Source organism: Pseudorasbora parva, chromosome 20, assembly GCF_024679245.1.
Source record: "Pseudorasbora parva isolate DD20220531a chromosome 20, ASM2467924v1, whole genome shotgun sequence".
In the NCBI taxonomy this organism is placed as follows: Eukaryota; Metazoa; Chordata; class Actinopteri; order Cypriniformes; family Gobionidae; genus Pseudorasbora; species Pseudorasbora parva.
The window spans coordinates 41121962-41149775 of NC_090191.1; the positions used below are offsets into that span (position 1 = coordinate 41121962).

At 37.9% G+C, this 27814-nt stretch overlaps 1 protein-coding gene and 2 long non-coding RNA genes across 3 annotated transcripts in view; 1 reads left to right on the plus strand and 2 right to left on the minus strand.

The window, feature by feature from the left end:
• The window catches only part of LOC137049548 (uncharacterized), a 51583-nt gene extending 38014 nt beyond the window's left edge, over nt 1-13569 (plus strand). Inside the window, exons 2-3 of the long non-coding RNA XR_010899638.1 lie at nt 11926-12978; nt 13154-13569. This is a non-coding gene — a long non-coding RNA (uncharacterized lncRNA). The remainder of the gene's footprint in view (nt 1-11925; nt 12979-13153) is intronic.
• On the minus strand, nt 7189-9089 carry LOC137049928 (secretory phospholipase A2 receptor-like). Its single transcript, XM_067428673.1, has 5 exons — nt 8957-9089; nt 8433-8507; nt 7826-8179; nt 7540-7743; nt 7189-7310 (listed from the first exon to the last, which is right to left on the minus strand). Exons 2-5 carry the CDS (start codon nt 8464-8466, stop codon nt 7189-7191), a joined length of 714 nt encoding a protein of 237 aa, XP_067284774.1. The 5' UTR covers nt 8467-8507; nt 8957-9089.
• Nucleotides 13570-17734: 4165 nt separating the features above from the next.
• On the minus strand, nt 17735-19079 carry LOC137049946 (uncharacterized). Its single transcript, XR_010899751.1, has 2 exons — nt 18950-19079; nt 17735-18006 (listed from the first exon to the last, which is right to left on the minus strand). It is a non-coding gene; the product is annotated as an uncharacterized lncRNA (long non-coding RNA).
• Between the last annotated feature and the right edge of the window lie 8735 nt (nt 19080-27814).

The following is a 27814-nucleotide window of genomic DNA, read 5'->3' on the forward strand; positions in this document are numbered from 1 at the left end:
ATATCACAGCAAACATTCTCAAACGTTCTTCCAGTCACATTAATAGAGATTTGGTCTTTAATAATCTTCTCAAAACGTAAGCACAAAAACTTTATTTATACATTGTTCATGGAGTGTTTTTGTCCTGAAATGTTTAATTTGGATTGGAATGTTCATGTAGCATTTTTAAATTTTTCTACTTATTTTAGAATTTTCAGAGAACAGCAACATTACAATGATGTTTGCAAAATAAAATGTTCTCTTAACGTTCACAAAACCAAAATAAAACATTTCTAACACCGACTTGAGACCATGAGACCGTTAGCAAAACATGAGACCAATGAGATCATTATAAGACCAATAAGACCAATAAGACTTGAGACCAATGAGACCGTTAGAAAAACATTCTTACAAAATGTTTTGGTCACACTTTTTTTTTTTAACAATTGACTTATTGTGTCCATGTTGTATTTCAAAACACTTGTGCTGCTGAGGTATGATATGGGTAAGTGTAGGACAGGCCATGGTATGGGTAGGTTAAGGGTTAGTTAAGGTGTCCTAATATTGTGTTGGTCCCCCTTTTGCAGCCAAAACAGCCCTGACCCTTCGAGGCATGGACTCCACTAGACCCCTGAAGGTGTGCTATGGTATCTGGCAACAAGATGTTAGCAGCAGTTCCTTTATGTCCTGTAAGTTGAGACATGGGGACTCCATGGATCGGATCGGATTTGTTTGTTCAGCACATCCCACAGATGCTTGATTGGATTGAGATCTGGCCAATTTGGAGGCCAAATCAACACCTCAAACTCGTTGTTGTGCTCCTCAAACAATTCACGAACCATTTTTTCTTTGTGGCAGGAGCATTATCCTGCTGGAAGAGCCACAGCCACCATGGAATACAATTTGGGCAACTGGGCAACAAATTTCTATCTGGATATCCAAAGAGAAATGTGTTGCCCATTCCCAATGGGAAAAAGCCCACAGTAACATATTTCAGCAACATTGTTCAAAAAGTTGCCCTGTGTATCATCAGCTTAAGACTAAAGAGTTCTTATATGACAAACCCAAACAGTACAATGAATTCAACAAAAAACAAACAACGATGGCATGCAATGCCATCAGATACTTTGCTTATACAAAACAGTATGTTAATAATTTACAGGGTAAGTAATGAAAACCACCAGAATCATAAAACAGAGAAAGAAAAGATCCTGTTTGATCCTGAAAAGGAAAAAGTGTGTGTTGCACTGAAGGAAATGCCAGACTTATTCAAATTATGTCATTCATTTTAGGATGGGTAGAGACAGACGGGCAAATTGAGTGATAACACATACTGTAGGTTATTGATCATTGCATACAATATACAACAGGTGCAACACAAACACATTTTCTCATATTTATGTGTCAGATACAAAAAGGACTGTTCTTACTGTAGCTGATGTTTTCTGTTGTTACTCATAAAGCAGAGCTGAGCATTATAACTGAAAAGGTAGAGTAACTGTTACATAAAGTTGCATAATGCAAAATGCGCTGCAAACATGATGATTCCACAGATGCCGAAGGAAGAATTGCAGAGAGAAAATATTCAGCTTTTGACTTTTAAATACTTTTGAAAATAAACGTATTGTTACTTATGTAACCCTCCAACATGTAATGATCCGACACATCTGACAACCATATGGTGGTGGAGGAACTCAACGGGGTTTGCCTAACTGGGGAACTTACTGGAACAATAAAGTACATTTATCCAGTCCATGAGGAGGGAAATGGTGCAGCAAGCCAACACTTAGAATGGGCACTTCAGTGTTACTGGCTTGTTGAAGCAAGCACACGGGAAGAAACCGGCTCTACACGGAGACTATAGAATCTAGCGAATGTGTTAGGTGTTGCCCGGCCCACAGCTCTACATATATATATATATATATATATATATATATATATATATATATATATATATATATATATATATATATATATGTCAGTTAGGTGCCATGCACCAGTGCCCAGAAAGAGGCAACAATCCTAGTGGAGCAGGTAAGGTACGCCAAGGCGATAGCATCCACTATCCAGTGGGCCATCCTCTGCTTGGAGACAGCCTTTCCCTTCTGCTGGCCTTCGTAACAGATGAAGAACTGTTCTGGAGCTTTACATTCTGTCCACATATAACCGTAGAGCAAGGATGGGACAGAGAAAAGCCAGGGCTGATTCTGCCTCCTCCAAAGGGCAGCGCTTGCAGGTTCACCACCTTGTCTTCATCACCTTGAAGGGGGTGATGGGAACTTTGGGCACATAACTCTAGGCATGATTTGTCAACTGAAAATGCCTACAAAACCCCTACCCTGTTTACGGAAGCCAATGCAGTCAGGAGTACTGTCTTCCAAGACAAGATTTTCAACTCTGCTGATTGCAATATTTCAAAGGGCACCGTTAGTACCAGAGACAAGTCCCAAGAGGGTATAGAGTGAAGTCTCCTCGCTCCCCTCAAGAACCTGATGGTCAGATCATGCTTCCCCAAGGACTTACCTTCAACTTCATCATGATGTGCGGTGATAGCGGCAACATACACTTTGAGGGTTGAGGAAGACAGCCTTCGCTCCAGCCCATCCTGCAGGAAGGAAAGCACAGAACTAACCAAACATCTTTCGGGGGTCTTCTTGTAGAGAAGAGCAACTTTCAATAAACAGGTTACACTTAAAAGCATAGATGGGGCTCTAGCAGCAGTGATGGAGTCTACAACAGTTTGCAGAAGATTACCTAGAACCTCCACGCCCCATCCAGGGACCAGACATGAAGTTTCCAGAGGTTTGGACGCTGGTCCCATAGGGTGCCCTGTCTCTGAGTCAGAAGGTCCTTCCTCAGAAGAATGGGTCAAAGAGGTGCTGTTGCGAGGAGAACTAGTTCTGGGAACGAGGTCCGGTTGGGGAAATACGGTGCATCTAACAATACCTTCTCCTCATCCTCCCTGACTTTGCACAGATTCTATGATAGAAGGCTCACTAGGGGAAAAGCATACTTGCGTAGGCTCCAGGGCTAGCTGTGTGCCAGTGCATCCGAGCAGAGGATCCCCTCGGTCAGAGAGTAAAACAACGACTGGACTCGCTCCTCTGTGAGGGGCACTGTCATACTGACCAAGTCCAAATCCATACAGAGAAAAGAGATCCATGCGATGGGAGCATAGACCACCCTGTTTGTTGATGTACAAAATGGTCAATTTACTGTCCGTATGGACCAGAACGTGCCTGCCTCATAGCACCATGGGCTGAAAGTTTGGTGGCAATTCAGTGTGATTGCTATATAGAATGAACCACTCTGCCACACTCATCTCGGGATTATTGCAGCCAGTGTGGAAGTGGCCTCATATGAATGTAGTGATTTTTTCTTTTGTCCACCCAAGGACACTAAGTAAGAGAGTGATTGGTACTCACTTCACCGCTGACGTTGTGAATTTTGGATCACACGTCACTTAAGGTGTGGTTATGAGTACATCAGATGACCACCTTCCCCCCTCTTAGTTTGGGACACTAGTCAAGGTCTTTTACCTTGGCTGTATGAGAACACTCCGCACAGGAGGCTGCCCAGTCATTTATAATGAATGTAAAGGGGGGAGAGTTGGTCAGCTGATTTATCTGAAAGATTGGTGAGATTTCTAACTTGTAGAGCCTTTTCTGCCTTATCGGCACAAGGAAGACACAATTGTAATAAAATAGATTTTATTAACAAAAGATAAACAGAACAATTAACACAACTACTAAATGAATACAATGAATGATAAAGGAATAAAGTGCGTAAAATGTGCGTAAAAATACATGTGAGTAAGTTAAGTGTGGCTATAGAAGAGGTACGTTAACTTATGGAAAGATAAACTATTGTTTCTCTGAAATTAAGGTGAAGAACCTTATTATGTATCAAACAAATAAACGAAAGATTATTTGTTATTAACTAGCATCAGTTATATTACGTCTAATGTAAATTAGAAAATCATATACTGATAATATACAACAATGCCAAGGTCTCTAGAAAGAGGTTTGGTTAAGTGATATTTACGTTCCACGTGGTTGAGTAAGCAGTTCGATGGTGATGGCTTCTTCCAATGGTTTTGCTGGGAGACAGTGCAGTGAAGAAAGGAGCTGGAATCCGTTTCAACAGCCTTGAACACGAAGATCTGTGGGATGCTGATCTCCTGGGGCACCAAAGGGTCCTAAAATCTGGAACACGCAGATGAGGCCCTGAAGTAGGTGCAGAAGGTCCTTAATCTGGAACACGCAGACGAAGGAACCTTGAAGTGAAGGTTTGCTCTCCTGAGCTTAACCTTGTTGCAAATGTCTCTGTGTGTCTTCTGCCTCTTTGGACCAGACACTCAGAAGTTGGTCAATCTGCTCTGGTCTCTTTAGCATGGAGACTCGGGACGTGCTGTAGTCGTCTCGCTGGACTAAAACTCTGAACGTAGTGTTGGTTAATGTCTCTTTCCTCACAGGCTGGAGGCTCAGAACGTTGTCGTATCTGTCACTGCCTCACAAGCTGTAGATTCAGATCCTCGGATCTTGTGTTGTCTCTCTGGTTAAACCAGAGGCTCAGAACTTGGTTGCTCTATCACAGTCTAATCCTCGACGGACAGACTCAGAACTTGGTGAACTGTTTGTCTCTCGGATGTGGAGACTCAGAACCTGGTTGCTCTGTCACAGTCTAATCCTCAAGGGACAGACTCAGAACTTGGTGAACTGTTTGTCTCTCGCATGGAGGAGACTCAGAACCTGATTGCTCTGTCACAGTCTAATCCTCAGGGGACAGACACAGAACAAGGAGTGTCTATTGAAAGGGTACCTTTATCCTTTTCTGAATAGGAGGAGATTGTAATTTGGCGCTTCTCCATTCCAGTGTTGCTATTGGCTGCTGGCATCAGAGAGGGCACACAGTGTGGCCCACCCTTCTTTCCCCTGTGGAACTCATTTGCATACTGTACACAGTTAGTCTTTAAAGGGTCTTTAAAGTTCATCAATGCATTTCTCACTTTCCAAACCACCATCAGAATACCCTTGGCAATATACTAAACACATAGACACCAAACATGATGGAAAAAGATTGAACTGTCATGTGTTCATTCATTTGTTCATTAACAGCTGAGTTTGTGGAAGATGTTGCATTACACATAGCTGTCACTGAGAATACTTATTTCTCTGAATAAGTATGAGATGGATGTGTGTAGTTTACATCAGTCTTAAGGTTTCCAAACATAGTTGTGAATGGATTTGGATGGATCAGTTTTGGTCTTTCTTTGTTTCACCCACTACTGCTGAAGTCCCGAGGAATGTTTATGGCCGTCACAAATCAGGTCATTAGGGCTCCATCTCTAGATGGGTGAAGGGCAGAAACTGCATGTGGACCAATGAGAAGTCCTGTCCTTCCTGGGCTTGGTACTAGAGGTCTTCTTCTTGCCCTCAAAGCGTTGTCTGGCTGTTGTCCAAGCATCTTTATCTGATGGGTTGGACATCTTGTTTGTGCTAGTCCAACAAGATCCAATCAAAATGGAGCAAACCTTTGTCCACTGTTATGGGCAAAGAGGGGCCCGGCCATAAACTGGGCCCTGGAATTCTGGTGTCCACTACATGAAGCAACCCAAGCAGCGTTACTGTGGTTGCAGATGCCATATGCCCCAGGAATCTCCGAAAATGTTTCAGTGGGACCACTGTTTTACTTTTGAACGAATTCGAGCACTTCAACAAAGACTGGACTTGCTCCACTGTGAGTTGTGTTGTCAAACTGACCAAGTCAAACTCCATACGAGAAAAGAGATCCTCTGCCCGGGGTATAGTTTACTCTTTTCCCAGTTGACCCGAAGTCCCAACTGGCTTAGGTGGCTAAGCACCAGGTCCCTGTGTTTGCACAACCGTTTCACCGACTGGGCCAGAATTTGCCAGTCATCAAGGTAGTTGAGAATGCAAACACCACACTCTCTCATTGGATCAATGGCCACATTTGTAAAGACACAGGGTGATAGGGACAGCCCGAAGGGAAGCACTCTGTGCTGAAGCAAAAAGATAATTTCACTGTCCAACATATTTATCTCCTCGCCAGAGCATTCAACAGCAGCATTCCAGTAAGAAATGTATTCTTATTTATGTCCCTGTCACCAAGAAATGTACACACATTTATGTCCCCACCACTTTAATGCATACCAGATGTGGACCAGATCTGGGCCGGCACTATGTTTCTGTCTGGGTTATTCATTATTTAATTCGTTTCCTACTATAGTTATTCAGTCAACAGCAGTGAATGATTTTCTTTTTCTTTATTCATATTAACAGCAGTAGGTACTGTATATTACACTGTTTGCATTCATAGACATAAACGACTGTGTTTATGTGAACTTTGTTTAAAAACTGTGTTTTTGATATAACCTTAAGACAGTTTAAGCACAATATGAGTGGAAAAGAATTTAGTTTAATACTCACATGATGCTCCGTCTGACAGCCAGCTTTCTCTGCACATGTTTCAGATGTGTGTGCTTAGAAAACCATATATCAGATGTTAAGACTGATATGACACATTCTGGAGACACGTATATTACAACTTGTAAAAAAAGGGCATAATAGGTATCCTTTAAAGACTAAAGGTTGTTATTGAAGGAAATAGTCAATGTAGTACACAGAATTTTATTTATTTTTTCCCCAGAAACATTGCAACAATCACAGATGACACACTCATGACACTAATGAACTGTCTGAGTGTGTTTACATATAGAATTGCTAAGTACAAATGCTATCAACACCATATTATCAGTAAAAGTACTTAATTATATAATATGCATTCATAAACAACTTTGAATATAGTTTTTTAGTATGAGACAAAGGTTTACAAAAGTAAAATGACTAGAGCTTTCTATTATACATGAAGATAGATCTGTTTAGTGTTGACCACATGAGCTCTTTTTCCTTCTCGCTGAGGAGGCAGAGAAACAAAAACTGCAGATGATTAACCAACGGGCCTGTATTACTTCTTCTCACATAAAACCCTAAATTTAAATATGCAGTCTTTATCACTCCATTTGTATTGACCGTCCGCCTCCTTCTCTATGGCACCGCAGTGTTCTGGTTGACTTTCTCCTTTCCAGTTGGTCCAGTTTCCCTCTTGAAGCCCATTGGTCCAATTCCACAGTGGACTCTGTCTAAGCCCCACCCACACTGGCCCAGAGATACTCCTCCTTTTTAGCTCTCACTCCGTTTCTATCTGATCACTCTCAGACTGAATGGACAGGAGTCCAGAATAGTGTCTGTCGCAGTAATCCAGAGCTCCCTCCCAGGACATTACATTCTCACTGATATGAATGAAGCGTTCTAAAAAGAAAATAAATATTGAATTAACTACAATTAGTTGCAGGCTTTCACTGATTTGTTAGACTTGGACATTTTTAATTGTTAAGCATCAAATATTTTCTTAACTTACTGTAGCAAAGAACAGGATAGGCACCCCCGTTACTTTTGTCCCAAGATCCTAATGGATATTTTGAGAGAAATGTAAAGCATCCTTTAGATCGACTATTCTGTGTGTAATTAGAACGTCCACCATCAAGCCAATCAATGCTGTGATTATATCGGAGGCCGATCCAGAAAGAGTCGCTCCCATTTACTGCTTCCTTCACTCGATCATTCTCCATCTCATTACTGATCCTGACTAAATCTGTGTGATTCTTTCTGCAGGACAGCTGAGCCTCAGTCCAGGTTTTGTTTTCACGGATTAAACTGTATCTGTATGATTGTTGCCCCGGATCTGTATCAATACAAGAATGGACAATAATTTTACTCACAATATTTAGACATTTATAAGATATAAACAGCTCAGGGATCATCACCTTGATCATGACACATGAAGTACATTTTTGTTGAAGTACAATTGAAACACTCCCATCTTCCTTCAGTGTTTATAGCACCACAGCATGGTTCTGTATTAAAAGTGGCACTGTATTTGGTGAATGTGACAGAATCACCATTTGACCATTTACAGTTTCTGGCACCAATCCAACCACTATTCTCATCACTCTGACTATTGAGAATATCTACTAACTCCTTATTCTCTTCTTCATCGTAGATTGTGGCGAGGTCAGTGTAGTTTCTTCTGCAACCATTTAGTGCTTCATTTATAGTCATTGTTGTATCGATCAAGTGGAAGCTTCTCAGTCGGCCTGTAGCATTTAAAAGGGGAACACCTGAGAAGAGATGTTCAGTTTTCAGTCAAATACTGTAGACATCATCTCGACTGGATGAGCATTCATTTCTTTCAAAAACATTTACCAGTGAAACTTTGAAAAATCAAATGGAGACCGTAGACTAGTGCTTGCCTTGTAAAATTATAAAGATCTACAATATCTTAATAAAACAAAATACTTAAGACATTTTTAACATGCATAAACATTTTTTACATTTTTATTATTTTGTATAAAGAATAGATTAAATACTCACCCCAGAGAAGAAACAGGACAGATAGAAGTACCATGGTAATCTCAGTTAATTTTGAATGAGAATCGATGAGTTTGACTGATCAGTGGATTGGAGGAAAGAGACAACAGAACAAATATCAGAGGAATGCAAGAAATCAAAATGGGCTCAGTAATTAATTATTATTTATGATCCTCTGTTATAAACACTTCTAAAGTTACAGGCTAAATACTTCTTGTATGACATACCCACAGTACAATGAATTCATACACATATAAATATAAAATAATAATAATACATTTTATTTGTAATGCACTTTATATTAAACAAAATCTCAAAGTGCTACATAATTAAAACAATCAACAACAATAAATAAATAAGTAAATAAAATAAAATAAATACAAATGAAAAATGAAGAAGTAACAATTCAAAAATGCTTCAACAAACAGCGTTCAGACATTTTGCTTACCCTATAAATTACTAACATACTGTTTTGTGTAAGTAATGAAAATTGATCATAAAACAGAGAAAGAAAAGATCCTTCTTACCCGTTGATCAGGTTATTTGATTGTGGTCCGCTGAAGGAAATGCCAGACTTATTCAAATCATGTCATAACTTTAGGATGGGCAGAGACAGACGGGCAAACTGACTGATGACACAAACGTTAGGTTATTGATGATATACTTTATCAAAATCACAAAAGAAATGTCTGTAGCTCATGTTTTCTGTTGTTACTCATATATGCATTTTAATTTAAAAGGTAGAGTTACTTTTATGTAAAGCAAAATGCACTGCAAACATGATGATGGTTGAAGGAAGAAAGGCAGAGAGAAAATATTGAGCTTTTAACTTTTAAATGCTTTTGAAAAGAAACTAGTTTTCATTTGTATAATGTGAAGTCTTGCACGTGTTAGCGGAAAATAATTCTCCTGATACTTTATAGTTCAAAGCCTGCTCTCATTCTCTTTTTGGAAATAAGTGCATTAACATGCTGCCTAAGTCAGATATTAATATCTCAAATATTAACATCCGGAATATGTCTTTATTCAAACATCTATACCAGCAATCCTGGCAAAATCCCATTCAATGGCTGAAAGCGGCCCTCTTCCTGCCTGATTTGCATACAGCGTCACCCAAATCATTGTGTGCATGCGTCACGTGATCCTTAAAGTGGGGGTGAAATGCTGTTTCATGCATACTGAGCTTTTTACACTGTTAAAGACTTGGTTTCTCATTCTAAACATAGACAAAGTTTCAAAAACTAATGTTGGACGTTTGATAGAGTATTTCTGTGCCAAAAATACTCCTTCCGGTTTCTCACAAGTTTCGGAGAGTTTTATTCAAGTATGGGTCGACTTGACGTTAATAGAGCGGAAGGTCCTTGTAAGGGCCATACGGGCTCTTCTCCTGGTAGGGTGCGCGCGCGCGTGACTAGAGCGAGAGAGGAAATGCACGCCCATAAACACTCTTTCAAGTGCAGATCCAGTCGTCCGTGAACACTTATGTCGGTTAGAGTCCACGCCGCGCTCCACTTTATTCCTATGGTTGACGTCGAACAACTTCAATGCTTCAGCACAGCATTCCGGGAAGGCAGCGCTGCATTTGAACCGATTTGAACGCAGAAATGACGGGAAGCTTCACAACATCGCTTCAGTCGCGTCTCAAAGTGGATTTTCACTCCACTGCTGTCACAGGACTTCACCAAATCATACCAAAGAAGTGTGTTTTTGACGGAGCGGTCCCAGCGATAAAGGTTCGGTCCTGCTTTGGAAGCAGCCGGTGAGTAAAACTGCTTCAAATGTCTGTGCTGTTGGCTATCGTCACGTGAGTAAACATCAGTAAACGACATGATCGCGTGCTTCGTCATTCAAATGCGCTAACGGTTACTCCATTGCTGTTCTATGTATGACGTTACACTAATCTGACGTGCAAAACCGTTTTGCTTGCTACTGCTAAGGTCTAGTCGCATTCAATAGTCCATAAACCGAATCATGTCCTCATAAACTGCACAAGTAAAGACACACTAATGTTGACAGGCCACTAAATACAGTCCATACCACAGACCACGTCCTGATGTTACTGTTTCTCCTATTCAATTTATTTCTGCCTCAGATTTGATTCTGGATCATTATCTGTATTAGCTGAGATAGCCATGGGTTTCTCCACACTTGAGGACGTCACCGCTTTGTTCACGATCGTCATTCTTTAGCTCCGCCCACAGGATACGCCTCCAGCCGCTCGTTTTTTTTTCCCGGAAAGACTCGGTACAGCCTATATTTCTTTTTTAAATATAATAAAACTAAAGACTTTTCGGAGATATGAAGGATGCAATACTACTCTATAGGTACTCAAGATTGACATGAGATTGACTGAAACTGAGTGTACTTTAATGGTGCTTTAACTCTTATAAAGGTGAAAAATGTTCCATATTATTCTGTGCAAAATGAATTTAAATGACTGAAAAAGGGTCTGCCCTGTGCAAAACTTCACCAAATCGGCTGGGCACGTGCGCCATATTATCCTAAAGAAGCGTGCAAACTTTTAAGGTAATCGGGCTATCGGCAGAGGTTTTACAGTTTAAAAGGTTAAAAAAACACCACGATAAATGAGCTGAAAATCTACAGGGCTGGTGTTACTCACACCGACTACCTACGTCACAGAGGCACACCCCGATCGGCCTGACGGGGGCGCTACAGCAAGCAAAAGTATGAAACAGCCCATTACTCCTTAACTGTTAGGCATGGGCTCAAGTGTCTTATATCGTTGAATCCTTGGCTCGGGACAGACAAAACGCATGAATTATGAAAAAAAAATTACGATTCATGGTCGCTAAGGGAAACCAAAATGTTCATAGTGTCGAGGGCCAATTTTACGAAAATGACTATAAATTGTGAATAGAAAGAGATATTTTCGCAAAACTTGGGTCACATGTCTATGAGCTCAAATTTTGGTCACTTGAAAAAAAATGCGATAATTGTCCACTTGGTGGCGCTGTAAGAAGAAAAAATGTCATAAAAAATGCCTATTACCACTCCCAACCATTAATCTGATAATAAGTGGCATGTAGTGCCTTTGTCCAGTGTGCCATATAGTCTTTGAGAACATTGGCGTATCTCAAAAAACATAGTTTGCATCATCAGCACAATGCCTTGAAATAGCCTAAGAAGTTTCAAGCCAGTGTTTTTCACGGAAGTCACCTTATACTCCTGAATCCTTGCCATGTTCAACAATCACAAACATGGCAGGTTTTGTCTTATGGTTTGTGTAACAGTGTAATTTAGCACTTACAAAACTTTTGCGATTATCTTCAAAACTGCTAGTCCAAATGTCTACCTCCACTTTCTGTTTTATTGAACCCAACCAAAGCCATCCATGATCCGTGGATACATCAGATAATAGGAAATCAGTTTTGTGTCCTGAATTTTTGGAAGTTGCAGCGTCCATTCTTCACAATATTATAGATGAAATGTTGCATGTGTTGTGTGTTGTTTCAAGTGCATCTTTATGTTGTTTCAGAAATCCAAGGAGGATGGACCGTCAAGAGGTAGGTAAAAAATTATCAGTCAATACCTATGAGTCTGGCACATCCCAAGATCCAGAAGATCTTCTGGAGGATATCTCAAGAAGATCATCTCAAGGAAGTCTCAGATGCTTCCCATTTTCCATTGTGTGAAAAATTTCACACCAATGTAAGTTTGAGTCTATACTGTGTCTGTTTGTGTTTCAGGGAGTTTTCGGGAGGATTTTGTTGGAATTTAAAGTTTTCAACTGAAAGCCAACCTTAGGAAGACCAGCCCACAAACCACTTTTCTCCCCATGTCCTTTCTGTTTTTTATTTACACCTGGTATTAAGATGCGTTTTGGTCGATCGGATCACAAGTAGATGAGGGAAACACATTCCCGCTTATACCGTGTGTTTTAAGCCATCTCTTTTGTCCACTTTTAACCACTTCTGTTTTGATTTCTTTGAGGGGAGGGGTCTGTAAGTGGGTAAATGCATGGATTTTCTTTCGATCTAATGGACCAATTGAGCTTGTGCAATTTACATATGAACGCGGCCAAAACATACAGAGAGCATCAGCTTTCATTTTTTCTCTGACAGCCACAAGATCACACTGAACCTTATGAGTGTGTGTTAGAAATCAGGGATGATGAGAGAACATTGTGTTTGGTATGTTTTTCATCTTTAAACCAAACTTGGGTCTCCAGACAACAAAGTTTAAACCCCGTCTTGCTAACGGAGTCAGTAGTAATGGTTAGTAGGCAGAGAGTTTGGGAGTCTTTGGTGGCTTTTTGAATGCATTTGACCACATGAGCGTCTACTCTACGAAAGCAATTCGGTCAAATGCGTTTTCAACAACCTCTAAAAGTGGACAAGCTTAAAATGTTTTAGACCCCGTTTACACCTGTATTTAGCATCGTCGGCTTGTGATCCGATCACCCAAAATGCATCTTAATACCAGGTGTAAACAGGGCCTAAATTTAAACATTTTCTTTAACTTTTCAGCAAATCATTACAGATCTTCCAGAACTCTCTGGAACCCAAAATTACACATCAATATGTTTCAAGTGAGTATTAGACAAATATGATGAGACCTGGCAGATGCTTAATGAGAAATTATGAAATCTAGAGAGAGTCAATGCTAATTTTTGCACCAATGTATTTGTTTATTATAAATTATAAATGCAAGTGACTTGATAAGTCTTTTTTCTTTTCAAGTCCCTCTTTTTTGTGTAATTTCAGAAGAAGATGCATGTTTTTGCTGGAACCTGGTGAGTGCGAGGACCTTCAACATGGACATTATGTTCATATCTTCTACAGAGAAGAAAATTACAAACCAACACACACACAAACCTACCAATGAGTGCATGTCCACAACGGCCTATGGATACACATCTCGTTTTCTTTCAGTGCTACAGGAGTGGTTTGACTGGGTTCATTGGTCTATAGCCTGGGAGATCATTCTGTTCAAGATTTGCTAAGGCCTTTGACTTCTGACTTCTGCTCAAAGGAGGAAATGGAGTATGATGTTTTTGCACTCGGTAGAGCTTGAGGAACAATTTTAGTTCTTAAAATCAAAACTCTGCCATGGACTGGAAAGCCTCAAGAGCTCTGAAGTCTAACTGGGGGTTACTCATCAATATATAGTGAAAACACACCAGAACCAAAATATCTGTGATATTTCATTTTTCTCTTTCAGTGTGACTGGTCATTAAATGTCTGATACTTTAAAATGGGTGCTTGTGGTGCTTTTAAATGCTGTTTTGAATGTTTCATCAGTGCCTCGTTGATTATTTCCACCTGAAATGTTTGTATTACTCTAGTTAATGCTGTGTGTCAAACAGATGATCAGGTGACCCCGATTCTTCTGTGTGAATGGACGGTTATAATTTAGTCAGAATCTGCTACCGCAGTATTAAAGTCAACACAAAATCAAAATAGACATGTACATCATTGTTTTATTGTGAATGCATGAAAAAATAACAATTCTTTCCTCAATAAAATTTTCAGTTTTAATCAAAAATATGTAATTTTATGGACAGATATGTTACACCAGATTTATTTTGGACAAATTAAGTTAGAAAAATCCTTATATTAAACAGAATTGTATTACCATTTTGTCTTTGAGGATTGGTAAATGTCACAAAAATCCAAATTGCTGTGTTTTAATATAACATGGTCATAAATGGTAAATGGTGCTTGAAAGAAATTACCATTTATATTCTATTTTCATATTCATAAGATTTTTCCATTTCACTTAAATATGTGAAACTCGCAAATATATCTTGTGAGTAAAGTCTCTCTGAGATAAAGGCGTCTTCTAGTATAAGTCTTCAATGAATAAATCATAAATCAGCTCAAATGAGACTAGAATAGTAGAATAATGAGCTGTAAGATCAGTTTTTGGTGTGTACAACCTGGGTTTGAGTCTCTCTAATGAATAAATACTGTAAGTTTTCACTGGTTTTCCAATGAAAAAAGGACAAAACTCCCCCAAAAACACATGGACAACCCGGGTTCGAGTCTCTCTAACGGTTAGGCCAAAAAAAATCCGAAAAACCTGAAAGGACCAGTGGTGTAGTGGTCTAAGCATCAGTTCTTGGCGTGGATGGTTTAAAAAAGAAAATTTTCACTGGTTTTGCACTGGAAAAAAGCACAAATGTCCAAAAAAAAAAAGTCAGAAAGCCTAAACGGACCAGTGGTGTAGTGGTCTAAGCATCAGTTCTTGGCGCGGACAACCCGGGTTCGAGGCTCTCTAATGGTAAAAAAAAAAAGTTTCAGTGGTTTTCCACTGGAAAAAAGCACAAATCTCCAATAAAAAAGACAGAAAACCTGAACGGACCAGTGGTGTAGTGGTCTAAGCATCAGTTCTTGGCGTGGACAACCCGAGTTCGAGGCTCTCGAATGGTGAAAAAAAAAAAAGTTTTCAGTGGTTTTCCAATGGAAAAAAGCACAAATCTCCAATAAAAAAGTCAGAAACCCTCAATGGACCAGTGGTGTAGTGGTCTAAGCATCAGTTCTTGGCATGGACAACCCAGGTTCAAGGCTCTCTAATGGCTAAAAAAAAAAAAAGTTTTCACTGGTTTTCCAATGGAAAAAGCACAAATCTCCCCAAAAAAAGTCAGCAAACCTGAACGGACCAGTGGTGTAGTGGTCTAAGCATCAGTTCTTGGCGTGGACAACCCGGGTTCGAGTCTCTCAAATGGTTAAAAAAAAGTTTTCACTGGTTTTCCAATGGAAAAAAGCACAAATCTCCAATAAAAAAGCCAGAAACCCTCAATGGACCAGTGGTGTAGTGGTTTAAGCATCAGTTCTTGGTGTGGACAACCCGGGTTCGAGTCTCTCAAATGGTGAAAAGAAAAAGTTTTCAGTGGTTTTCCAATGGAAAAAAGCACAAGTCTCCAATAAAAAAGTCACAAAACCTGAACGGACCAGTGGTGTAGTGGTCTAAGCATCAGTTCTTGGCGTGGAAAACCCGGGTTCGAGTCTCTCGAATGGTGAAAAGAAAAAGTTTTCAGTGGTTTTCCACTGGAAAAAAGCACAAGTCTCCAATAAAACAGTCAGAAAACCTGAACGGACCAGTGGTGTAGTGGTCTAAGCATCAGTTCTTGGCGTGGAAAACCCGGGTTCGAGTCTCTCGAATGGTGAAAAGAAAAAGTTTTCAGTGGTTTTCCAATGGAAAAAAGCACAAATCTCCAATAAAAAAGACAGAAAACCTGAACGGACCAGTGGTGTAGTGGTCTAAGCATCAGTTCTTGGCGTGGACAACCCGAGTTCGAGGCTCTCGAATGGTGAAAAGAAAAAGTTTTCAGTGGTTTTCCAATGGAAAAAAGCACAAATCTTCAATAAAAAAGTCAGAAACCCTCAATGGACCAGTGGTGTAGTGGTCTAAGCATCAGTTCTTGGCGTGGACAACCCGGGTTCGAGTCTCTCGAATGGTGAAAACAAAAAGTTTTCAGTGGTTTTCCACTGGAAAAAAGCACAAATCTCCAATAAAAAAGTCAGAAAACCTGAACGGACCAGTGGTGTAGTGGTCTAAGCATCAGTTCTTGGCGTGGAAAACCCGGGTTCGAGTCTCTTGAATGGTGAAAAGAAAAAGTTTTCAGTGGTTTTCCAATGGAAAAAAGCACAAATCTCCAATAAAAAAGACAGAAAACCTGAACGGACCAGTGGTGTAGTGGTCTAAGCATCAGTTCTTGGCGTGGACAACCCGAGTTCGAGGCTCTCGAATGGTGAAAAGAAAAAGTTTTCAGTGGTTTTCCAATGGAAAAAAGCACAAATCTCCAATAAAAAAGTCAGAAAACCTGAACGGACCAGTGGTGTAGTGGTCTAAGCATCAGTTCTTGGCGTGGACAACCCGGGTTCGAGTCTCTCGAATGGTGAAAAGATAAAGTATTCAGTGGTTTTCCAATGGAAAAAAGCACAAATCTCCAATAAAAAAAGTCACAAAACCTGAACGGACCAGTGGTGTAGTGGTCTACGCATCAGTTCTTGGCGTGGAAAACCCGGGTTCGAGTCTCTCGAATGGTGAAAAAAAAAAGTTTTCACTGGTTTTCCAATGGAAAAAAGCACAAATCTCCAATAAAAAAAGTCACAAAACCTGAACGGACCAGTGGTGTAGTGGTCTAAGCATCAGTTCTTGGCGTGGACAACCCGAGTTCGAGGCTCTCGAATGGTGAAAAAAAAAAGTTTTCACTGGTTTTCCAATGGAAAAAAGCACAAATCTCCAATAAAAAAGTCAGAAACCCTCAATGGACCAGTGGTGTAGTGGTCTAAGCATCAGTTCTTGGCGTGGACAACCCGAGTTCGAGGCTCTCGAATGGTGAAAAAAAAAAGTTTTCACTGGTTTTCCAATGGAAAAAAGCACAAATCTCCAATAAAAAAGTCAGAAACCCTCAATGGACCAGTGGTGTAGTGGTCTAAGCATCAGTTCTTGGCGTGGACAACCCGGGTTCGAGTCTCTCGAATGGTGAAAACAAAAATTTTCAGTGGTTTTCCAATGGAAAAAAGCACAAATCTCCAATAAAAAAGTCAGAAACCCTGAATGGACCAGTGGTGTAGTGGTCTAAGCATCAGTTCTTGGCGTGGACAACCCGGGTTCGAGGCTCTGTAGAGGAGAAATACTTTAGTTTCACCAGTTTTTCAATGAATAAAAAAGATAAAATTACCAAAAACCAAGTAGTAGATATGCAAGTGCCAGTGGCTCAGTGGTCTGAGCGTGTCCTCCCTGCACGGGAAGAACCTGGGTTCAAGCCCCAGCCTGGTCACAGAAGCATGGTTGCGTGACGGTTGTCCCATCGTGAGCTGTGACAAGCTACTGAGCGGATCAGATCATGACAAGTGGGACAAGAGACGGCTAGACAAAGGGGGGAGTGAAAAGTCCAAACCGCTCCCCCTGGGGCCTCTAGGACAATATCCAGCAGCGGTTATAGAGCAGAAGCTAAATTTTTCTATGTCGACTTATAATTTATTCCAAACACCATTTATTGTGGCCCCACCCATGCAATATTTTGACCAATCTCAGCAGCTCCCTGACATTCTCAAGGAAAACACCTTCTGATCAGCACTTGAAGGGTCATCCATGCTGGAAAAAAACAAATCAGACTACAACTGAATCACATAGGCATTCAGATGTAACTTGGTAAGGTGGATTTCTAATGCAAAACTTTATCTGAGCAATGACATTAAAACATTAATATTCATACTAATCTGATTATTTTTCAGATTTTCACAGGAGGCCACATTTGGAAAGTTAACTGAACAACTGAAATTATAAGTTTGTTTGGAGAGCTGAGATCAGAAAATCATGAAGGCACAAAAATGTCACATTTAACCTTTTATTGTACACACAAACAGGAGTGATTCATTCTCAAACAGAAAATGGGCTGTTGAAACCTTCATCCCAAGGAAAGAGCCATTATCAGACAGGTCCAGGAATTCTTGTCTAAAGCACATCAGCAGTAAATGGAGTACTCTATTGAGTCCAGAAAAAGGTCAGGTGAATAATAGTTCAGCAGTTGATCTCCTCAAAAGACTCCATGCAACATCATTCACTGCTGTGGCTGCTTCTCCTGCCGCCTCATGACCTCCAGAAGCTTTATTGTAGAAGGACAAAAAAAAAAAAAAAAAAAGTCAGCAGGGAGACAATCAAACACTTCACTGATAAGCTCTGCATTATTCAAAGCATGTAACAAAGTTAGTTCTTGCAAATAAATAAGCATGACACTTTTCACCACTTCCATAGACTGCCTTTTTAGAAGTATATTTCTGTTTTAATATTTTGTGTAATTCATTTCAGGACTTCCAAAAAGAAAGGGAACTTTCAAATTAAGGATAAAGTTTGCTCCACTAACAATTGCTATGTCTCAGACCACAAAGATGAGATGTAAGACGTATCAGACAGAAATGAACATGCATGATTAATGTTAACTGAATAATTTTATATTGTACAGCGGTGAAAAACTCATGCAACAGCATCTGTAAGATAGCAATCAAGTCCCACAATATAATCAAGTCACACCTTGATATGAAAAGTAAAAAACAATAAGTTAACATGCATTTCAAATCTATGAAGTTAATTCAAATCAGGTGCAATGATCAATCAGGTGCTGCAATTTAAGCTTCAGGTGACAAATGGGTATACTTTAAAATTGAATATGATTTGAAAGCTTATCTTCTGAATGTTTAAGAAACATTAGTCAAGAACTTTAATCACTGTTGGAACCACATGCACAAAAAGCTGTATTTGTTGTTAAACAGTCATTCAGTGTTTATGTGAAAACAAACAATAAAAAAAGTTAAAAAGTAAGAACTACTTAACTAGCTTGGCTTCACAGACAGGGCTTATCAAGCCAGGATTAGGATATTTAGCTTTTATAAACATGCCCCAGAAGAAAACATTTCTGTGCATACTGAAATAAAATAATGGCACTGACATATTTTAAAATATTCAAATCAGCTCAAACATGGATTTTAGTTTTGGACTAGACTAATGCCTTGTCTGTGAAACCAGGGGATTCATTAAAGAAAAATACTCACAATATTCAAAGAAAACTTCTCCTCATGCTCACGACGGTCCTCAGGTAGAATGGATTTTGGCACCGGGCTGTCTGTATATTTATCACATTTTCAGCCAATGGGATTACTGCTCGTAAATTAGCCCTGCCCACTGCTAACGATCGCTAATTAAGCAAAATAAACTCCTAAAAATAAATTGGGGTGAATGTCGGATAAAGGATAAAAAATTAATATTTACAAAAAAACAAAAAAAACATTAACATTTTTTTTCTAAGTTTAGGACTTTCTATACTTATTAGAGTGTTGTGTATGTGATGCAATGACATTTACTCATTTTAAGAATGTAATCTTTAAGCATCTTTTTCCCCATTAAAAATGTCATTCCTGGGTAATGGTAATGAATTAATTACATATCTACCATTGTTGGCATATACAAATGTACTGATATCCATAATTGGAGCTCAAAAAACAATTAGTGCTTGGAAAACTACATTTGAATCCTAATTAATATAATCCATTTGGGATTTCATATAGAGATGGGGTCATTTTTGGCGGATGATAACTCAAAATATCTCATAACCAAATCGGGGAAAAAAGCTGGAAAATGTTTAAAAATGATTTCAAATATAATAAATAAGACAGAATTGTGTAATCTAACACACAAATATGGATTCAATTAATTGTCAATGTCACTGTTAGATGGAAGGACATTCTGCATTACCATAAACCATCTTCATACACGTTTCAACTTTTCATCACAAAATAATATATTCATTTCAAAATGTAACATTAACATGATGGTAATTTAAATGTAGCCTTTGAAAAAACAAACAAACATTCATAATGATTTCATATTAAACAACCTTAGTTAATGTTGGACTTTTTTCCCCCAAAGTCCTCCCCAAGTTCAATGACTCGGCCTGGAGTCGAGTTATCAATCAAAAAAAGTATAAATTTATTAAAGTAACAGCGAGTAAAAAATGTTTCTGAGCTCAGGATTCAGACCAGCATCAGGGCAGTCCTGATTGCTTCACATGAAAAATGCAAAAACAGCGCTAGTTTGATCGACTAGTCGGCTAGTCTCACCCTAATAATAACTATATGCCTTAAAATTTACAAAGATTAATTAAAAACTAGACATAATTGTACATATATCATTCTGGATAATGGATGTCATGTCCTGGCTAATGAAGGTTATTTTCATTTCTTTCAAGGATATGTTCATTATTTTCATGTAGTTATTATAATATGAAGTCTTAATCATGTTGCATATTATGATTCACAGTATAAAATATTAAGTATACAGTAATAATGGTGTTTTTCACCATGAAGTATTAATAATTGAGTGTGATGTTCATTATGAATTGAATTGTTATTGAATTTGCTTATGATGATTTAACTTGGAAATGTACAGAAGATTAGGAAATGTGCTGAGATTTTTGCTGGACGCTATAAGGAGTGTGAAACGAAACTAAGGATAAGCAGAGGTGGTATGACGTGGTAAGAGGTCAAGCAATGGTTAGACAGAGGGGGTAGGGGATCTCTAAGATAGAAAAAAAAATACCAGAGCTGTACTTTCTTTGTGTGCGCGCGCGCGTGTGGGTGTGTGTGTGTGTGTGTGTGTGTGTGTGTGTGTGTGTGTGTGTGTTAACCTATGTTCAAAGAAATGCTGCCAGGAGACAGATGACGCTGGACACCCCAATTGGAGGAGACAGTACAGAAGGATAAGGGGAAGAAGAACAAGAATATAAAATATGCATGATAAAGTTGTGAAGTCATTCGTGGGCAGCCATAGTGAAGCAATCAGGACTGCCCTGATGCTGGTCTTTGCTGGTCTGAATCCTGAGCTCAGAAACTTTTTTACTCGCTGTTACTTTAATAAATTTATACTTTTGATTGATAACTCCAGGCCGATCATTGAACTTGGGGAGGACTTTGGGGGGGAAAACTCCGACATTAACTAAGGTTGTTTAATATGAAATCATTATGAATGTTTGTTATCCAGAAGGACACAAGATATTGCTACAAAGTGTCAAAATATCCTTTGCACATGTTTTGGGGCTGGGACTGAACCTCTTCTACTTCTGCTGCATTAGATGAGAAGAACACATCTTTACAATTTGCTGGGTCTTAAAAGAGTCTGCGTTTGTAATATATGTCCTTATTTCATGCAAAACGCTAGCTCGCGCTGTCTGGATGCATTTAAATCTGCTCTAAGTTTGCGTTTTTGCCACCTATCACACATGCACACTTCAATAAGCCGACAGAAAGCAGGTTAATGCGTTTACATGCAGCACGAAATCAGGGTAAGAGGCAAAAAATGACCTGTCCCGATCGGTTTATGCTTACGCCGTTTATGACCTTACTCTGATAAAAAAAAAAAAAAAACAGGTTACCACATTTACATGACCATGTTCATTGTCGGCTTATTAGGCATAATTGCCTTAAGAACGTGCATGTAAATCCACCCAATGAAACATGGGTGTGTTATGGGGGTTACATGCAATAAACCAGTTTCATCTCCCATTCCCTTTAAAAGCTAGTTGCACTTGCACCGTTCGCTATATTTACATGGCAGAATTTAACCTAAAGAGAAACCTTGTGTTGCATAATGCTCTGTGTTCATCTGCTTTCCTGTATGAAGTTGCATTGCGCCGGGTGTATAATAGGGACCCAAGTGAGGTTAATCAAGTCAAATAAACTCGTCCTGCAGAACGCATCACTTTGAAGACTGGAAGTACTTTCAGGTGGACTTTGTTTAAATGTGAAGATGCAAAAAAAAAAAAAAAAATACTACCGAGTTTAACTAATGAGCTGTTTGATCAGCGTGTGGAGGTGATTCAATCTGATTCAAATGTCCAAATCTATTCTCCTGTGGAGTTCATGACACATGATGCTGGCTGGTTATTGTCAAATAAAGCTTGTTCTTTCTCTTTTGACTGTTTCACTTTTCTAAAAACTTCTGTGTATGTTTGTTTATTGTATAAAATCTACTTTTCATGCTAAATGCCAGATGTGTCCTCCATATGGTCACGCTGCTGCTTATCTAGAATATGCTTTTTCAATAAACAAAATAATCTATAATTAAATTAAAATTATGGTTATCAAATGCTGTTCTCTCCAGGATGTATCAGTCAACATCCTGCAATATTACAAATTTGTATTCATGCAGCACTTTATCATACTCCACCAAAAAGTAGATTGTTACTGGAAAAGCTGAACTACTTTCAGGCAACTATAGCTAGTAGGTATATTAGTAGTAGTTAACCTTGTTTAAAAGAGTTCATCTTTTTTGAGGAGGCTTTATGATTGCACTCAGGGATCCTTGACCTGAATGCTGGAAAAAATAAACTCATCTTAGCTTAGGCTTGGGCAACAACTTGTGTTTCACTCTTATGGGTAACCTTGAACAGAGAACAGCACAGGAGGAAAGTACTCAGGTACTGTAGCAGACATTTTAAAGTGGGATGAAATCGTCTCTCTGATGCTGCTTTTTTCTTCTTCAATTGAAATACATACTGACTGCTAGTGTTGTCACGATACTGAAATTTCTAAGCAGGGTTTCTGCAGGTTTCACCAAGTTCAATTTAAGACTTTTAAAGACCTTTTTAAGACCATTATGCTTTTTAAGAAAGTGCATTTAAGACCTAGCCTATATCACGCAATAAAAAAAACTTACAAAGGAAATGCAGAATCACAAATTTAAGGAAAATATTTTATTCAAATTGATCAAAGTATCAATAAACTTGCACTTCCCCATAATTCAACCCCACCAGGGTATATTAATATATATATATATATATATATATATATATATATATATATATATATATATATATATATATATATATATATATATATATATAGGTGATTTTTGAGATCAAAATGACTTTATCATTACTTTGACAAAGTTTAAATGATTTTGTGGTGGTAATTTCCAGAAATGTGCCCCTCTTTTTTCTTTCAAAATTAGAATTCATAATTCGCTTCACTTTTGGATGGAAACCCAGGAAGTGTTGAAAGCACATTTTATTGAACATTTCCTTTAATAACTGGCATAGATCATTAAATGGTAATTGGAAGTGAGCGCCTGAGAATTATTACAGGTTTTGATTAAATTAAAATAGTAATCGACCTGGAATAAAACACCAAAATGTGGGCTGAACTCATCTGAATTCAGTCAAATTTGTGCTAATTGTGTCTGTCACTCTGTGTGGGACTTGAATATGATGGCAAGGCTAAATGATGTCTTTTTTGAAACAATGAATGAGTTGTTGACTCTGTTATTGCATGTTGGTTCATAACACCCATTGCACCCAAGATTATATGCATAAAGTGCATGTTCAACATATTTTCTGCTGAGTTATATTTCTGCTCATGTGAGCATTGCAAATACTGTATCGTGTTAACATGGGCTCCAAAATAAGCATGTGCAACGAGTCACAAAAAGTGACCATGTGTAAAACAGTTCTTAATCTACAAAACTATAACACTATATGCTCTACTTTAGTTGCTTGTACTTAGTGGACAATTGCCTCATATACAGCTGTGGCGGTTTCAGATTGTCCTGCTCTGCGTGTAATGTGCAGCAATATAAAACTGAAAAAAAAGAAGAAAAAATACAATAGCTTGTTCTTGTATGGAAAATGATGCAAGACTAAAGCAAGCCTAAATACACAACATAAGCAAAAAAATACAATTACCAGTGTCTAAAACAATAACAAGACCTGCTGAAGTTAAAAAGTCCTGGTTAAAAAGGACAAAATTGGAAGTCAGTGAAAAATATGGTTTATTGTAACTGCAAAGATAAAATATAGAATAAAATGATTGTGATGAATGTGAAGTGGAAGGAGAATTTATACCTTCGTCTGGTTTTCAACAAGAAACACTTCCAAAGGATACACATGTGTATTCTCCCTCATAGCTGCTTTGAAAGCTTCCTCATTCCTCATGGTGCAATTACACAATTTAGATGTCCTTTAGGATGGTTAATTTGAATCAATATCTGGGTCATGGGCTGGAGGATAAAGGAGCGAGGAAATTGGGAAGCATCAATTTGAGCATCGGTGCTCACTGGTTTTCACGTGCATCATGGGACTTTTTAGGAAGCCAACGTTTCAGTGCACTGGTAGAATGTTGTGATTGAGACAGCCATTAAAATGTCGTCTCACTGATTAGTGCGCTTACTACTGAACTAGGAAGCTGTTTGAGATGCACTTTTACTGTTTTTATACTGTTTTTAACTCCTAGAGGTCAATGATCGGGCCAGCCTCGATTTTTTTCTTATCATTGCCAAAGACACTTAAATAACTCAGTCGATTTTTATAATTCGGCCAAGTGTTATACATCATTATAATCTGTTAAGTATCTACTTTTATTTATGTACACTCACAATAAAAAACAAAATGTTGTCCTTTTTGCTAAACAAAGAAAACAAACATGATGCGCGATCTGCAGCCTCTCTCTCAGTGAAGTTCATTCTGATAGTCTTCAGAAAATGAACTGTAACTTAGTGAATACTTGTCACACAAACATGAAACATATGTCTAAAGAAATGTTGAAATGTCAGGTTTTGGAGTGAATGTGTGAAAAATTCTGAAAAATACTTAAGTGATTAAATCATTAATTACTAGGGGTGTGACGCGTGCAACGAGATCTCGCAAGACTAAACTGTGACGAGATTTCTCATCGAGTTGAAAAGCTGTCTCGCTTTATATCTGACGGAGTGTGAGGGTGAAGTGAGGATAGAATATGCCAATGTTACTGTGACTGTGTTACTGTATGATGACTAAAATCGTGAAATTGACAGCAGAATATTACATTTTCTAATACATGCACAAATAGTAGATATTTTGTTAGCGCTGCACAAGCTTGTGTGTCATCTGCTGGAAACAATTAATTTAGCTTGATTGAAGTCAGGCTTCAAAGTGCATTAGGCATTAACCGATCGTCACTGCTAGATTTTTGTCCCTTACATCGATTCTGTTTAACATATAAACGCATTAAACCTGCTTTCTGTCATTGAAGTGCATATTTTAATGTAGACCTAATGTGTTCTCACATGGCAATTTAAAATTGTAGTTTATATAGCAAAAAACTTTCATAAAACATCAGATTTATATTTAAATCAGGTTTATTTTTTAATTGCAAGCAAAAATTATCAATGGTGAAAATTGTGAGTTACTTGATTCTAATTTCTTAAGTGTATTCTTTTTACTAAAGCAGTACAATGAATGCCTCCTGAAAATAAAGAACTCTGCTTTTTTTTTTTTTTTTAAGTAAAATTGTTAATGTACAACGCTTTGCAACCTTTTTTTAATTAACCTAAAGAAACTCTCTACAGAATAGTTGTCATAAATGTTACCAGATTATTGGTTGCTTTCTCAAATATGAAATGGCTGCATTTGTGTTAGCAGTCAAAAAAAAAAAAAAAAAAATAGTCAAAGAAATATTGAAATACTGTTGATCTATTTTTTTTTATTATTATTTTTTTTTAGTTCTTACTGAGAATCATCCATAAAAGAGTAAGCAAAATTTTTAATTTTCAGGGTATAATGTGGAATAATACTTACTACTCACTACTCTTGAGTACTTTAAACAGGGTTACTTTTTACTCCTACTTTGAGTAGTATTTTGAACAGGTACTTGGAGTCGACAGGACACTACTACATTTTTTGACAAGCAACAGTAGATTCAAGATTCTTTATTGTCACAATACAAGTATAGCGAAATTTAGGGCAATCCATTCAGTGCCATCACATATATTTAGTGCAACTAAAACATCTATATGGCATACATAATATAACACAACACTAACAAATAGTACTTCTACTTGAGTATGTTTCTTCAGTACTCTTTTCACCAAGAACTCAACAGAACAAAATATATAACACTGGCCTGGTTGTTTTTGGATATTTTACTGCAAAAATCCTGCACCTTTAAGATGTTTCTGCAATACATGGAATAATCACTTTTTGTATTAAATTATATTTAATACATATTAAATAAATATTTTTTTAAAGTTTTTTTTTAATTCATCAAAGAATCCAACATTGATAAATCAACATATTAGAATGATTTCTGAACGCTCATGAAGACTGAAAAGGCTGATGAAAATTCAGCTAATAGCAAAGATTAATATTAATAGATATACATAATAACAACTGATATAATATATAGTCTTATAAATTACTAGCAGCAAAAGTGGCCAATTGTTTCCACTATAAACAGCTTTAATTTAGAGCAAGAGATGCAGGGGGAGTGGCCTTGCGTCATATGTCACTTTTGCTCGATTTGTGTATTTTTGGTTTGTGATCGCACCCATGGCGATGAACACCGCTAAAAACAATCCACATTCTGGAGAAGAATTAAAAAACAGATTTTGCTCAAACTAATCTCAAACTTACCAGGGTAGCAGCTTCACGCAACGGCATCATACTGTCACAATGGACGCAATGGACGTGTTGTCGCCAGACGCTGACGCTGACGACGACGACGTGCGCGCTCTGGCAACAACAAACGCGGGAGATTTGAAGAAATTCACCTCAGCTGAAGGGAAAATGGGTCGAATACGGCATTGTAACTTCGAAATACAAGTTTTACCAGCTATTTGATTGAAGTAAGTGCATTGCAGTTATTATATTTGACCATGACGCCACATTTTTAAGGTAAGTTGTAAAGTATTTCTCGAGTTTCACGAGTTTTATCGGCGAGTGTGATTAGTCATCAAGTTCCCTTTTCACACAGTATTAAACGACATGTCTTGAACATGACAAAATAGGCTTTGCTGTAAGCATTGCAACTTATAATGTTTGTACAATTTACAAGTACATTTATCGTATATGTCAACAATAAGGTACGATAGAGGCTGTGCTGTATCGTGATTCGTGAATATGTCAATGCTGAAGGGCTAGGCACGATGCTAGTTATAATGTCGGCAAAGACTGTCTTTATGAGTAAGTTACTCAGTAGCAAAGTGTTTATAGTGAAAAAACATGGAACAATTTTGTTATTTTGTGAACATGGAACAAGACACAATTGATAAATGCTTTAAAGGTGCACTATGTAAAAATTTTTTTTTAGATATTTTGATCTCTCTCTCTCTCTCTCTCTCTCTCTCTGTCTCTCTCTCTCTCTCTCTCTCTCTCTCTCTCTCTATATATATATATATATATATATATATATATATATATATATATATATATATATATATATATATATATATATATCATATTTATTCAAATGGAAGACTGTTTTTGAGCAACTAGATTAGATACATGTATATTTATTAAAGAGCCATAAGGCACCTACTGGGTAATGGCATTACAAATTAGCATTATTATTTTTTAAGCAACAAAATTACTCTAATTTACCTCTTTGTATTGGAATTCTATATTTTAATCTTAATTACTACACAAATTGAAATATAAATAATAAAAATATTAGATGAAATATACTTTAAGTGGTCAATAATTGACAACAATTATTGCATAAACAGTATTTAGTAGCCTACCAAAAGATCTCTTCAAAATATTCAATAAACTAAAATATAGAACACTTATTTAATTGAAAAATAGTAAGGTGTTTGGTCACATTTGACCATCAATGAGTATGAGTATGACCAATTAGTTGGCCTAAAGAATACCTGAGGGCTGAATACAAGAATAAAATTAATGTTAACAATGTTGCATCTCTATCACTCTCCATAATAAAACGATCCTGTGAATATGGCTGACTTAATAATCAATGCACAAGCTGTACTGTTTAACAAAACTTGCTGCAAACATCTGTGTAGTGAAACTGTTGTGTATCCGCTTAAGCCATTCAAATGCATTGACACCGCAGTAGAAGTATTCATAGACAGTAAAAGAAATGTACAGAGCGTTC